A 14,386-nucleotide genomic window follows, 5' to 3' on the forward strand; every position below is an offset into this window, starting at 1 on the left:
TTTTTTAAAACCACCCAGTTACTATAGCAATAGAAGCAATAAAAATTATGCCCATCTGGCACAATGAAGTTTTTTTGTGTAATTAAATCAGAATCACAACAGGTGTTTGCCACATACACAGGAGTCAGTGGAGACAAATTGTCCTCCTCTGGTCTTCTTAAACTGTAACTGCAATATAAATCCATACACCTAAGCTAGTTTAGCAAAGATGAGAAAACGTGGTGTAGTCACCCAAGATTCATTCCCAGGGTCTCCAGGCCCCGGACAGCTTGTGCTGAAGCCTTTTTCACCACATCTTTATTAGTATCATTTGCAAAGGCAGCCAGGGTTGAGTTAGTTCAGGCAAAAATGCACATTCTGCCCTCATTTATCCTGCATGCAACGCTGGGTCAAGTCAGAGCTAGGGCAACTGGTGGGCCTGTTGTGGGAAGGACATGAGAGCTTGCTTTTAGTCCATGTGCTGGAATTGCAGGATCCTGCAAAGCTTGTGAGTGCCATGGTCACTCAGGCTGGCAACTCCTGCAGCTTTGCCAACCCCAGCCACTCTGCAGGACAGGGCCAGCTGCTCCTGCTGGTTCAGAAGGTGCAAAAGGGACTTTTGGGGGATCATATGTTTAAGGGAAGCAGGGGACACAGGGCTTTAGGAGGTGCTGTCCTCTGTAATGGACAACACTAATGTTTAAAGGGGAAAAAAGACGTGCACTATGAATGAATGTCACAGGAAATAACGGTGACAGCTGCCTGCTTGCAGAACAGAGAATTTGGGGCATTTCAGTGCAGGTTTCCAGTTCTATTCAGAGGCCAGAAAAAGAAATGCTTTGTGTGTCCCCTGAAAAATAAAAAAGAGGTCTATTCAGGTTTTTGATTTTGAAAAAAATTCAAAGTGTCCTGTCGTATTTTCTGAAGCTTTCTCAGCTCTTGGTATCTTCATAGACCTCAGAATTATGCTCACCAACATCCCTTTATTTTTCTAAGCACATATTCCCTACTGTGGTACAGTGAAGGTCCTATGTAGCAGGCTTTCAATAAAGAACACTGGTTTTTGCAGTAATGCATGTGTGGGTTAGGGCTAGGAAAAGCAAACAATAATTAAGGTTCCACAAAAGTCTTGTTTGTTCCGCAAAAGATACACAAAAGGATCATAGGATCCTATGGATTAAAGGATAATTCAGACCGGAAGGCAACTCAGGAGGTCTCTAGTCTCCTATTCCCTGCTTAGAGGTCAGACAGTGCTGCTCAGGGCTGTGTCTTGTCTGTTGAAAACCTTCAAGGACAGAGACTACACAACCTCTCTGGGCATCCTGCTCCACTGTCCTCAGGAAAAACCTTACATCTAGTCTGAACTACTTCTTTTGTTTCAGCTTATGTCTGCTGTTTTTCATCCTTCCACAATGCACCAGTGTGAAAAGCCAGCTCCATCCTCTCAATAATCTCCTCAGGGTAGCGTAAGGCTGCTGTTGGGTCCCCTCGAAGCCTTCTCTTCTCAAATGCAGTTCCCTTCCCATAGCAGAGCATGTGGTCCAGCCCCTGGTCAGGTTGGTGGCCCTCTGCTGAATTCACTCCAGTTGATTGATATCTTTCTTGTACTGGGGGTGTCATCCAAAATTGTGATGAGTAGGAGGCAATACACATGGCGAGCAGGACACAATAATTGCCTCCCTCAATCTACAGGCTACAGTCCTGATAACACAGCCCAGGATAGTGTTGACCATCCTTGCTGCCAAGGCATGCTGCCAACTCATGTTCAACTTGCTGGCTAGCAAGACCCCCAGGTCCTTTTCATCAAGAATTTTGAGAGGAACAAATACATTTTTGGTGCATGCCTGATTCTAGATTTTCCAGAATTCCCTTTAGTTCCTTCAAATATCAGTTTAGGTTGCCAAAAAGTTTACAGTTTCTAAGCATTAGCTTATTTAAATTTCCCCCTATTTCTCTGTTGATAGTTACAAAAACTCCAAACAACATAAAGCAGTTAAGATCAATACCAATTTCTTCTTGTCTTCAGTACTCAATGGGATCTTTCTCCTTCCACCACTGATCCTGCTCTAGCCCAGAAATGAATTTTTCTTGAACAACAAAAGCAAATTTGTCAGTTTAAGAATGGGTCTTGAGCTGTCATGAGGACCTGAGCCTAGATGCTTTTCAACAGGCTTTTATGACACTTCTTGGTCATGGTGTTCAGATTTAGTGGTCCATACACCAAAAAAGCATTAAGGTCATTGCTGAGGATGACTGTGTGATACATGAGGAGAGACGCCTCTGCTGAGTCCAGGCTTCTCTGCCTGCCTCTTCCCAAACGTCCTGCCAATGCGGTAGGATCCCAGCAGGCGCTGGCAATACACCAGTTGCTTTGCAGTAGAGTCAGTAAACACCGTCTCCTCGCAGGGCTCTTACCAACTTCACCACTGCTTGACATCTCTAGCATCTTACCTCTCCCAGTGTCTCATAGTCACTCCAGTTCAACGTCCCCCTGCCAAACCTGTGAGCTAGCCCCCAGTGCCCCATGGCAAACGTGAACAATCCAGTGGCCTTATAAAACACTTTCACATTCTCCCTGTGATCTTCTTTGTATAGGATTGCCACACTATTTTGCAAAGCCAATAAACCTGCTATCTTGGTGTCCACCCTGCCACCCACCCCATAGCTTCACCCCTAGGAAGGTGATAGCGTGTACCAGATCAAAAATTTTATTTTGGAAGCAGCTGTCAAATATCATAAAAGGTCTCATGAAGCCATATAAAAAATCGTGAACCAAACCGAATCTCAGTATAGCATTAGCATATTTGATCAGACAGTTAAGTCAAAATTGCACGCTTTAAAAAGACATTACTGAATTTCCTACCCGCTGGAAACTTTTAATTTGAATGATTTGTTCAGTGTAAAGCCCATGAATAATTCACCCCTGTGAACAATTAGAATTATCTGTAAGTAATAAACACTCAGCTGGTTTGTAGCCATGACTCTTTTTCACCAGGGTTATGGACCAACTGGGTCGTGACATATTGTTTTTATCCTTCCCCAGCTGAGCATAAAGGGTGCAACTCAGCCGTCCAGTTTCTGTCTGTCAATCTCTTTATATTTAAACCTGACACATCTCAGGTACTAGGATTACGTGGGTTATCCTCTAAAATTTTTGAACCCACATTTTGCATTGTTGCCTTGGTAGTCTTAAAAATGTAATGCTGATAATTAGCTGTGAAGAGAGTCGTTTACTAAAGGAAAGTCTCCGCTCAGAGGAAAAACTCCAGTACACTATAAATATGCTTGACTTCTTTCTCATTTGGCTGTTTGCAGTACTTGGGAAACCACGACTCTCTTGTGAGAATATGGCGGCATTCCACTGTACTCTGTGATCTTCCAGCTTACCTAAAATAATGTAAGAGTTAAGTCCTGCATGGAGCTCATCAGAGACAGCCCCCAGTGCCAGCACAGTCTGAAGTACCCAGCTACAGCACTGGTGCAGCTCACTGGCGTGAGAATCAAGATATTGTCTCAATTCCCAGTCTCTCCCCTTGCTCTGGGCCACGTTTCATTAATATAATGCTCTAAGTGGGTTTAATTTTCTGCAATGCCAAAAAAACATGCCAAGAGCAAAACTCGGTCATCAGTGGTGTGTTGAAAAGGGAAACGGCCCCGTAGCCTCCTTGTACGTGATGCATAATGGCAGTCTCCAGTCTTACTGCTACAAAGGATCCATTCTACGCACCACGCCGACGCTGAAAGGCTGTGCTGACTAAAGAATGAGCCAAGAGTAACATTGAGATGACTGAAAATTGACTGTCAGCAGTACAGGAGCCTGTAATTTAAGGGGAGTCGCAAGCCCTCAGCATTTCTGAAAGCAAAGTAACACGTGGCTTTTCCACACCTAAGGTGCGAGGGCATTTGACAAAGAGGATGTCCTGGGACTACTCTCTGCACTAGAAAGAAACTGGCTGGGAGAGCCATATGGGTAGACATTCTGCTGGCAAGTGTGCTTTTGCTAACGTAGAGTTTATTATGCTTTCAAAACTAAAAACTGTCCTACCAAGGCATCTTGATATTAGCAAAAAAAGCAAACTTTACTAGGGCTTTTGCAATGGCATAAAATGTTATCTAGAGAAGTCACATGTTTAACAGATATTAAACCAGCAAGGACTTCTAAGGCACACCTGTAAGGATTCATCCTATCCCTAGTCTTTCACAATGGAAACAGAAAAATCACTGGCAGCTAGGTAATCCCTTGAAAAGTCCCCCAGGCCACATAGGAGATTAGATCTCACACGTCCAAGGCAAAGAACAAAAGCAAGGGCTTTAAATAACCTTATTTAAAATGTTTTTACACCCTCATTTTGAACTTTAAGAGGTTTTAAAGAGGAAGATTTAAGAGCAACTTAGAAAGTCCTCTGCATAGTACCTTTTCATGAATGAGAACTTTTCTTAGAGGTGACCAACTTATCTGTACAAGGAATTGAAATATCAGTGAAGCCTTTGGGGAGTTTTTTTAACTCAGTGGCAGGAGGCCCCAAGGTCTGTCATCATTAAAACCCAGTGAGTCACCCGATACACACCTTGCTTCTCAAATTCTTCAAAGAGATTCAGGCTGGTAATGCTTGGGCCAGTGAAGATGATGTAGTTCTTCCCAGAGGCGTTCTGACAAAGGCTTTTGGCCACCATACTGTGAAGCTGCGGTTTGTTCTTCAAAGCATCCAGCCCGTCAGCACCACTCCCTTCTTTGAGATGGACATAAATCTTAAATGAGAAATGGTAAGAAAAGTCAGAAGGTTATAAGGAATCCAGAGGCAGCAGATGCAATTGCTAATGTACCTGCTCAGCTCAACTGGAGACAAGCTGAGAATCAAGGCAGCAAATACTTTTTATAAACTGCTAATTAATCTAAAGTCCCTTTCAAGAGGCTGTTGCTTTAAAACCCCCTCAGGTTAGCTGGCACGGCTACCTATAAATACAATGTCCTTCGCCTCAGCTTAAGGGCTTCCTGAGGTTCTTGTCACTGTTGTGCAGTTAGAAGATTGTTTGCTTGGCAGGAAAAGACTCCAGTCATAACTGAGATTACGTGTTGTACTGAATCTGCATAGGCTTCAACGCTGTCAGCAAAAGGAGAGCATGGGAACTTTAGTTGCAAAAAAAGGCCCTTAGAAGATGACCATGAGGAAATGGCCCATTAGCTTCACTGCAGTAATGTTCAGATTTATTCCTGCTGGTGGCAACCATTAGGCTGCGATGCAAGTGCGTGTGCACCCCCATAAATGAGAGGAGCCAGCAACACACACACACACACACAACCAGCCAGAACATCCTCATCAAACTCTCCAGGCACAGTGCTAATTCTTAGATCCTTTACTTCCATCATGATTTGGAGACAACCCACCAAAACAGACTGAACCAGGAAGGAGGGTACAAGCGTAATACGTTGCTGTTAATTGGGAAATGCCTGGGCTCATTTGTAGCAGGCTGCGGTAGCTTTATCGTGTAGCCTGCTACTGTGCAGTCCACAATGCTATGCATTTCAAGAGACCTGTCACCACCATCTGTAGGTGGACAAACATGTTTGTGTTAGACTGCAGGAACATTTACCCCTTAGTAATACGACTGTAACTAACTGAACACAGTCCAGCTAGTATACCCATCAACTGAAAGAGCACTGAAGTAAAGCTATTCCTTCATTCCTACGAGTCTTCCCTCTGGAGGGGGAGTCTTCTGCATTGCCATGCAGAGAGAGAAAGCACAGAACCCTTCCTTTGTGCACAAGCCTTCACTGACAGCATTTTACAAGCATAGCTTTCACCAAAGTTGAACATGTATTAAAATCAACTCGGCATCTGACCTTCATCTTGTTCTAAAAGTCAGCAGAAATAACCTGCTGGAAAAAGAAATGAGAAGCAGCAGACACTGTGCCCAGTCACTCAAACAGTACTGTAACACTATGGAACTTGCACAGATTTAAAAATACACACAAATGCCAATTTTATGAAAAATTTCATTTTTTCTCGAAGGCCTGCCTTTGAGACTTTGTCTCTGAAATACTTAAATCTTTTAGGAATTCCAGGAAATTTTACCCATCAGAGAAAAAGTTGAAACTTGCTTGATGTTCAGGGGCAGGGAAAAGGAATTTTGCCTTGTTTCTTGGAGTGATGTATCCACAACAAGCTTTTGTTAAATTTGCTTGAGACCTCAACCATCCAGAACTTGCAGCATTTCTTTCCTGGGTGTGCATCTGTTTCTCTTACCAACGTGCTCCTTCATAAAGGAAAGTTCATTACAACGCTCAGAGAACAAAAATGCTCACAGGTTTGCAATAGTGCTCCCAGTAATTTATATCTCAATCATCTTAGAAGGGAACAAAATTCAATTAAACCGCTTTTCCCTATTTTAGATGGTGTATCTCCCAGCACTGGTCTTCTAGACATATTAATGTAATATTCCCCAGCAACTCATGCATCATGGAACAGACCCCAGAGGAGTGTGTTATTTATGAAATCTCTAAGAAATGAGACATAATTTGTATATTGAAGTAATTGATGTGGTAAAGAACAAAGTTGGTGCAAGGATGAATACATGCTAATTCTGAAAAAGAATTATATTGCTTAATAATCCATACTAAAAGGAAGTCTTAAATATACATTATTTATCTTTTTTAAAAAAAAGAAATCCCTTCTTTGATAGAAACATTTTCCAGACAAGGACAAAAGCGGGAATGTTTGCAGACTCCCTGACCATGCTCCACTCACTTTTGAAAGCTGTCAAATTTGTGCTTTCCCCAACACTAAGGCTGAGGACTAGCTGATTACTGTAAGTCATTTAGGTTATTAATCAGGGCTCAAGAGAGAAGCTTAACAGTGGAATGCATACAAAAGGCAGATTGTTCCCAATTTACAGCAAAGGTATTTCATGATTATTGGCATCGAAATTAAGATTAGGTTACTAGTATGTCAGCACAGAGACCACACATCAAGCCCTTATAATCTACAGGCAAGGCAGGGGAAGTAAAAGATGCAGACAGATTAGTTTTGACCTTGGATTAGCAGTTGATCTGAAAACAAAGCAGGAATCTCTAAGTCTAGGAAAGTGTCCTACGCCTCCCCTCCCCTACTGCAGTAAGTCTTAGCCAACTGCTAAGTTGGCTGAGTCTCTCCTGCTCCATGTGTTCCCCACAGACTAACCCTCAAGGGATGAGACAGTCTGCTGGTGAGCCAATTGCTCCCTCACCGTAAGCTGGTTTGGGTCTGCAAGCAGCTACTTTAAAGTGCATGCCCACCATGGAACTGTCTACTGAGATACCGTTATCTTCCTATTAGGATGCTACATACTCCATAGGTTTTGTCAGCAGAGTTCCCTCTGCACCTGGCACCCTCCTTCTGCACTCCGCTCTATCTCGAGGGTCCGTGCAATGGCCACCTTGTGATTCTCATCCCCCCTACTCTGCTTACCTCCCCAGTGCCCTTTACAAATACGTCCACACCCACTACTGGGCCTTCCGTCCTCCAATGTTAAATTTATCCCCCTTTTTTCTCCTCGGGCATTTTCCCGCCTATCCAAGCACAGCCTTTGTTCTTGGCACAATTTTATTTGTTTTGGAGAAGCATTATTCAAAGCTTTATCATGCTAAGCTCTATTGGGAAGGTGGGTGACAGCAGCACAACACTGGAAGGCATTAAGGCTGCTGTGAAACAGCAGCTGGGTGCAGACAACTGGCAAAGGCATAGCTTCAAATATCCTTGCAAATGCCTAGGATCCCATATGGCCTTTATTTTCCCTCTCCCTACCCTCTCATCAAGCTTATTTCATTCTATTTCAAATGATTAAGATCCTGCCCACTGAAGGCCACAGCATTCCTCCCTGTTCTGTAATAGATTAGAAGTGGTATTTAACAGTTAGCAGTCTGCAGAAAAAGCAGAGTTGCCAGAAATTGGCTGCAAGACCTTCACAGGCACAGTCAGAAGCTGCTCCCCAAAAACATTCATTCACCAGAGCTTCTGGTTTGCCCTGTGACAGCATTAGAACTTTGTGCCCTTTCCATGTGCTCCAAGCAGCAAAACGTCGTGAGAAGTACAAGCTCGACAACTGCTGCTGGACAACAGATGGAGATGTTGGCAGCAATATCCTCTGCTTCGGCGGGTGACAGTCAAAGCAGTGCTTCTCAGATATCTGCAGAGATTGCTTTTACTGTGTATCTTTTTCTAGTGGCTACTGATCCGTTTGATCTACAGCACCAAATGGCATAACTTCTATAGATGTAACATCATTTGTTTTAGAAGCCAACTGCAGGCTGAAGGTCTTCATTCTGTAACGCTGAGAGAGAGAAGGAGCTTTCTCTAGCCATCCCTCAGTTCTTCTTTTCTTATCAGAATAGCTACACGTTCAGCTCTTTCTATCCAGTGCAGCCCTACTGCGCCGGATACTTCTAATCCAACATGTTTTAATCCCCTGCACACAATATCAGCATTCTCTGCTCACACTGTTTAACTCATCCCTCAAACTCTCCTCTCTTCTGCCTTTGGTCTCCATGTAGCACCCTAATGGTGTCTTTCCCTTAAAAGCCTGACAGTAAGAAAAGACCTTCACAGTCTCTGGCTCATCTTTCCTTCCACCTACAACTGCTTCTGCCTCCTCCCATCACAAATGCAAAACTAGATGATATCAACCAATATATACCCGAATGCCAGAGCAACAGGGTATGGGTGAAGACTGTGCTGAGCTCTTCCAAATCAAGAAAAACAGCACAAACTGTTCTGGAGAGACCATTTGCCTACAGAGAGGCAATCAGAAATGGCATCACATTTCTGAGCAGGAGATTGCACATGTTGACAGATGAGAGACAAGCCAATCACCTGTCATTCAGAAACTTAAACCAAGTATGTTAGGTTACAGAAGCAGACTGCTAGAGAGCGCGCTACCAGAGGAAGGAAGATCTCAGAGTAGACATCTGTGCCACAAGCCAACAGGACTTTACTTGCTTTGTGCTTCCAATCTACTTTATGGAAAATTCATGTGGAAGGTTCATAAGGTCTTGCTAGAAATAGGGTCAAAAAATGAGCACTTCAGAACAAAAGTTGCATCTTGACTGCACATTTAAGAGTGCCCTAGAAACTAAAATATTGGCGATTCTGCTCATATTCAAAGCTCAGATGGCAAATTGAAAGCACTTGCGAATAGCTCATCCCAAATACTCCACATTCATACATAATTGAAACACCCTAGGGTACAATTCTCAAATGAAATAGATGACATTTGGAAGAAAAAAAAAAAAAGGGCTGGGGTAGTAATAAACAGGAGGAAGATTTTGAAGGCTACATTGTGCAAAATACATCACAAAGGGCAGACCCTAAACAACCACAAAACAGAAGCCAAGTTTTTAGATGACATTGTTATAAAGGCAAGAGAACAAAGAACCATACTGTCATACTTTCTGTATCCTGAATAGCTATTGAAAAAATAACTTCATTTTTCTATAGACTTCACAGCCAAATACTCAACTACTCATTCCTAGCACCATTCTCTAGATCCTGCCTTACTCTGTCTTCCCCTCTCATCCTAAACCCCATCTCTAACCATTGCTGTTGGGAAACTCTCCCCTCCAGTCCCACCCCAAACCTTCTGCAGCCCATGTTACCCCCCTTCTTTAATGGCCTCTTCTCAGCCAGCTCCTAGATCTAGCCAGGTCTGAGGTCTAGCTCCTCCTCAGCAGCTGCTGGCACCACTGATGGTGCTCTTACCAAGACAGGATCTTTTCATTGGTTTGAGTCTCTCTGCATTCTCTTCCGACTCCTCTAAAGGCTACTTGGAAAATAGCATGCAAGGGACACGCAGCTTTCCCAATCTGTTCCCAGCTACCTCTTGGGGTTCCTTACAAAGCTCTTTCCTTGGTCCTCCACTCTTCTCCCTCTGCCTCCTATTTTGAATGCTTTCAATCTGCACTAACACACAGATCCAACTAACATCTTTGTGTTGAGGACTGGCACATCCCTGCTTTGTCTGCACGTGTTCTTCAAAGTTGCTAACAAGATCTTCGTGAGACTGGCAAAAAGATGCTGGTAGTTTTGACAATTCAAGCCCAATGTGGCTTAAAAGAAAGCTCTTTGTTTTCCTTCCTGTGATATCCCCTCTTCTATGTGATTTCTTTATCACTGAGGACACTACAACATCTTACATATACCTCTTCCTATACCTTTTCAGTATACTGATTCCTGCCTGTATTTGCCCTGTGAAGCCAGACATCCAACCACTGATGCCAAACAAGGCCACGTTTTGTCTTCCGTGCTGCCCTTCTCCTGCCTGGTTGGAAATCACTCCCAGCCTCTGCAAAGCTCTTTCTTTTTGCTCTTCAATACCTGTCTTAGAAAAGATGCAACCCCCAAAATACAATTGCTAATCTGTACGTTGCCGCTCCTACTTTCTTAGTGCTGCTTTATTGGGCTCCCTGTGTGTAACTGGCAGCCCAGCTAAGGTGCATGACCGAGGCCTCATTCTGGTGCCATACAATTGCACAGCCTTGGCTCTAGTTTTTCTAAGATTACTGTTGAGCCGTGAAAACGTGTCTAAGTGAGAATAAATGTGAGAAAGTATATACGTAATGCAAGATAAGAAAAGTAAAAACTATCAAAAGTGCTGTAACACGTAGTAGCTCAAGGGGGAAAATACTTAAAAGCTTACATGAAAAGCTATAAAATCTTAAGGATAAAACAGAAGATGACAATTCAGTAACATCCAAAGGCCCAGCTCGTTTCCGAGGAGCAACAAGGCTGATGACTGCCTGGCCTGTGGAGGCTCATCGGGAGCAGGGAGCATACTGGTGCCTCACAGTGTGTTGGTCCCAGCTCTCTGCATTAGCCAGTAAACACTGCTGTACGCGTCCTGCTTGCAGAGTCTCTAGGCAGCCGAAAGGTGCCCCAACTAAAGCGGCTCACTGGGGGAGGCTTATGTTATACCTCCATCTTGCATTGAGATGCTAAACTTGGTAGGGCAGGGATTGTCTTTTTGTCCTGCCCACAGCACCCAGCATGGAGGCATGGGATCCGCAAGGGGCGTTCCTATGGCAAAACTGATAAGTGAGGAAGAGAGGAGGTTCTGGTGCTTTTATCCTCCTTCCCCAGGCAGAGCTGCACGCAGCGAGAACAGCTGCAGAAAGAAGACAACCACACAGGTAGTTTTATTATCGGAAACTCCAAGCAATACAGATGGGAACTAAAAAAAAATAACTTTAATTCCCACCTGCAAATAGACACTAGGACTGTGTGTAAACTCTGTGAGACATCTTTGCATTAGGTCTCATTTAGATGTTTGGTTTTCCCATTCATCTAGAAACACAGTGAGATTGTAAACTCCACAGAAATGAATGAGGCTGGCCCACCACACATCTGCAAAACTACCTTGCCACTTAATGCCGGTGAGCAAGAGGATAACTGACTTTTAATTGAGATTCTCAGATGCTGACAGTACAGAACCACATGCATTAAAGAGCCGGGTGGGAGCCAGAGGAAGTAAGCAGATAGGATTTTCCATCAGCCAGTGACTAACAAATGAAAGCGATCAAATTTCCTGGGATCCCCTCCCAGCCAAAGCCTGACCTTGAGAACCTCCTCAAAGCAGCCGCTACATCTGTGCGTTCCAGATGCAACTGTTCCAGCAACAGAGAAATTATCAGGGCAGTGTTTAAAGAAACCCAAGGGCTCAGACTAATCTCTAAACAGAATTTGAGCAGACTGAAACACCGACATTTCTGAGCGGCTTTATTAAACAAATGCACAGATGGCTAACTCCCCTGCAACCCTGACCTTGAAAACAAAACTCACTCCAGGCTTATTTATGCCTCCCTTTCCCAGTGACTGAATGCACTTATGTGGTGCGATGTGACATTAGAAATTCTTTGGGGCACCATCTCAGTTTCCTTAAATTCTGCAAGTAAGTCCTTACTCTGTAAAATCAGCAGGGTTATGAAGTATTTGAGCTGACTGGACTTACCCTGTTTGAAATCAAGAACGAACTACATTTACTATAAAAGCATGTTGTTTACATTGTTTTCTTTTTTTGCTGCAACTGAGAGATACTGTAAGAAAAGAAGACATGATACAGCAGGAAAAGCAAGAGAAAGCAGGAGATGAGGCGCTGCCGTTCAAGTCGGCCGAGCTGAGGTTATTCCCAGCTCTGCCACTAATCTGTGAAGCTGTCTCAGACATCTCACTTCACTGAGACAGCTGCTCTTCAGGGAGACAGCAATTTCTTCCCCTCTCGTGGTGGGGCCACCCTGATCCAGGTTGCACTCCTTGACTACCCACTATAGTGCAAGCCGCTGATCATTCAGTAACGTGGGAAGACTCAAGCTGCAGAGACACAGTCCTTTTCCTTAATCTCTTCTTCTTCAGGGTAAGCAGTGGAAGGTGGAAACTCAAATTCAGTCCCAGTACAAGGATCTAAAGGACTTCATAAATCTTAGCGACACATTTCACAGGGATATTAATGAAAATGAAATGCACTGTTGCAAGAACTTTCTGCCAGTGAATAAAAGCAAGTGCAGAGCCCATATAGTTGGGGGTGTGGAGGGGGTTTAGGACAGGAAGCGTGTCCAGAATAGCCTCAGAGAACACATTTCATCCAAAGGAATAGGAAAGGATACACACATCCATGAAGTCATCTCTTCTCCACCATGATATCACATTTTTTTAAAGTGAATAATTAGGTTGATGAGCTAATTCCATTACCACCTATCATAGTGATTAATATTGCCTGATTGTCCCTTCGCAGTGCTCTCCACCATTGACACCCTGCTTTCATTTTGTTGATTAATGGCTCTTTGGGTCAGAGACTGTCTTTAGGGTTATGTTTGTGCCATGGGCCTATGGTCCAGGATGAGGCACTACGGGAATACCTCGTCCTGCCTGACTCCCTAAGGGGTTCAGTGCATGGCACCAGCTTCCTTTGCTTCCTTCTCCTTCTGCAAAATGACCAGAAAACCTTCTTGTGCAGGAGGAGCTATGCAAGGACTAAGCACCACTTGGTAACAGTTACTCATGACCATGCTCATTCTTTATGAGCCATACAAGAAAAGGAAAGAGAGAGCATGATGTGCCCTACCAGGACAAAATAACTAGCCCTGATCAAGTATTTGGGAACTCTCAGTAGTTTTTGATGAGCTCTGTTGCTATATCTAAAATGAAAGAGAGTCCTACTAATCATATTTATGCACATCTTTTACAAGCAAGCGTTCCAGACTTTTTGAGAGAAAAAGAGAGAAATAAAAACTGACACAACTAGAGTTTTGATTTAAATAGGATGACTTAACTCAACAAATACTCCAAGAAAGAAAGAAATACTTCTAAGCTCCTGTGGTCACTTAAACTGCAATCAAGATATTAAAATATTGGTTTGAAAAGTATCTTAGTGGTAACACGTATGTAGGGAAATATATTGGAGGGAAATAAGGAAAGCAGGGAGAAGATGAAGCAGCGCACACCTGAGGTCCTGCAAGCTGAGTTTGCTGTTCTCATTGAATTAGAAAGAAAGAAACGAGAAGGCCCCAAGCCCTCTGCTGCAGCAGCAGCTGCTGCCACCTTGATGTTCAGCATCAAGGATGGGTGAAAAAAGCAACAGTATCAGGGCAGTTTTGCTGCCTACTTCAGCGAAGTCAGCCCTCCTGGAGCCCTCCTAGCCCTCTGAAAGGTTTTGTTCATGTTCCCAGCTGCTGTAGATGTATATTTACTTTATTTGAATGATCTGTCCTTCCTGCGTTCCCACTTGGCCAGCTGACCATGAAAAGATACTCAATAAAGCAGCTGCAACAAGATGCTTTCTTTGAGAAATTATGAAGCAGAGATATGATCTGAAATTGTGCATCCATCTTAAAACAGCGACTTAACTGTCAGGGTGGAGTCAGGTTATCTGTACTACAGAAGACAGAAAAGTAGTCTAATATATATATACATTACTTATATTATGCATATAATGCCTATGCACCTTATATTCACAAACAGTATCTAGTTTTTATGTCACTTCTGTTTCATGAGTGGCTTACTGGTCTGGATTTTTAAACAAACACCATTTGCTTAAAAAAAGCAAACAATGAGCCATCAAAGAGAAGCATTTACTCATACCCAAAAAACTGATTCAGTTCCTTTCATGAGAATAAGCAGACAGAGCTAAACCCCCTAACATCAATAACTGCCCTGTGAGCTGCCACCCAGGAGCTGTTCACGGAGTAGCTCAGCACATGGCTTCAAAACACTGAAACCAGTTTTATGTTACGAAAACAAACCAACCAACTCTTTTCATTGTAGAAAAAGCAGATCACTGGGAAAACCGAGATGACCTCAAATGGAGATTTTTTTAACATCAGGCTCATCATTCAAGTTTAGAGAACCTTGCTTTCAGCCCGGAGCATCACAGATCTCTTGAGGTT

The 14,386-nt window shown here is 43.3% G+C and overlaps 1 protein-coding gene across 1 annotated transcript in view; it reads right to left on the reverse strand.

The window, feature by feature from the left end:
• The window catches only part of PGBD5 (piggyBac transposable element derived 5), a 69,363-nt gene that overhangs the window by 11,395 nt on the left and 43,582 nt on the right, over positions 1–14,386 (reverse strand). The window contains exon 4 of the mRNA XM_074580152.1: positions 4,548–4,728. Coding sequence (XP_074436253.1) covers positions 4,548–4,728 — 181 coding nt within the window. The remainder of the gene's footprint in view (positions 1–4,547; positions 4,729–14,386) is intronic.

The sequence above is a fragment of the Larus michahellis genome, chromosome 3 (genome assembly GCF_964199755.1).
Source record: "Larus michahellis chromosome 3, bLarMic1.1, whole genome shotgun sequence".
NCBI classification, from domain to species: domain Eukaryota; kingdom Metazoa; phylum Chordata; class Aves; order Charadriiformes; family Laridae; genus Larus; species Larus michahellis.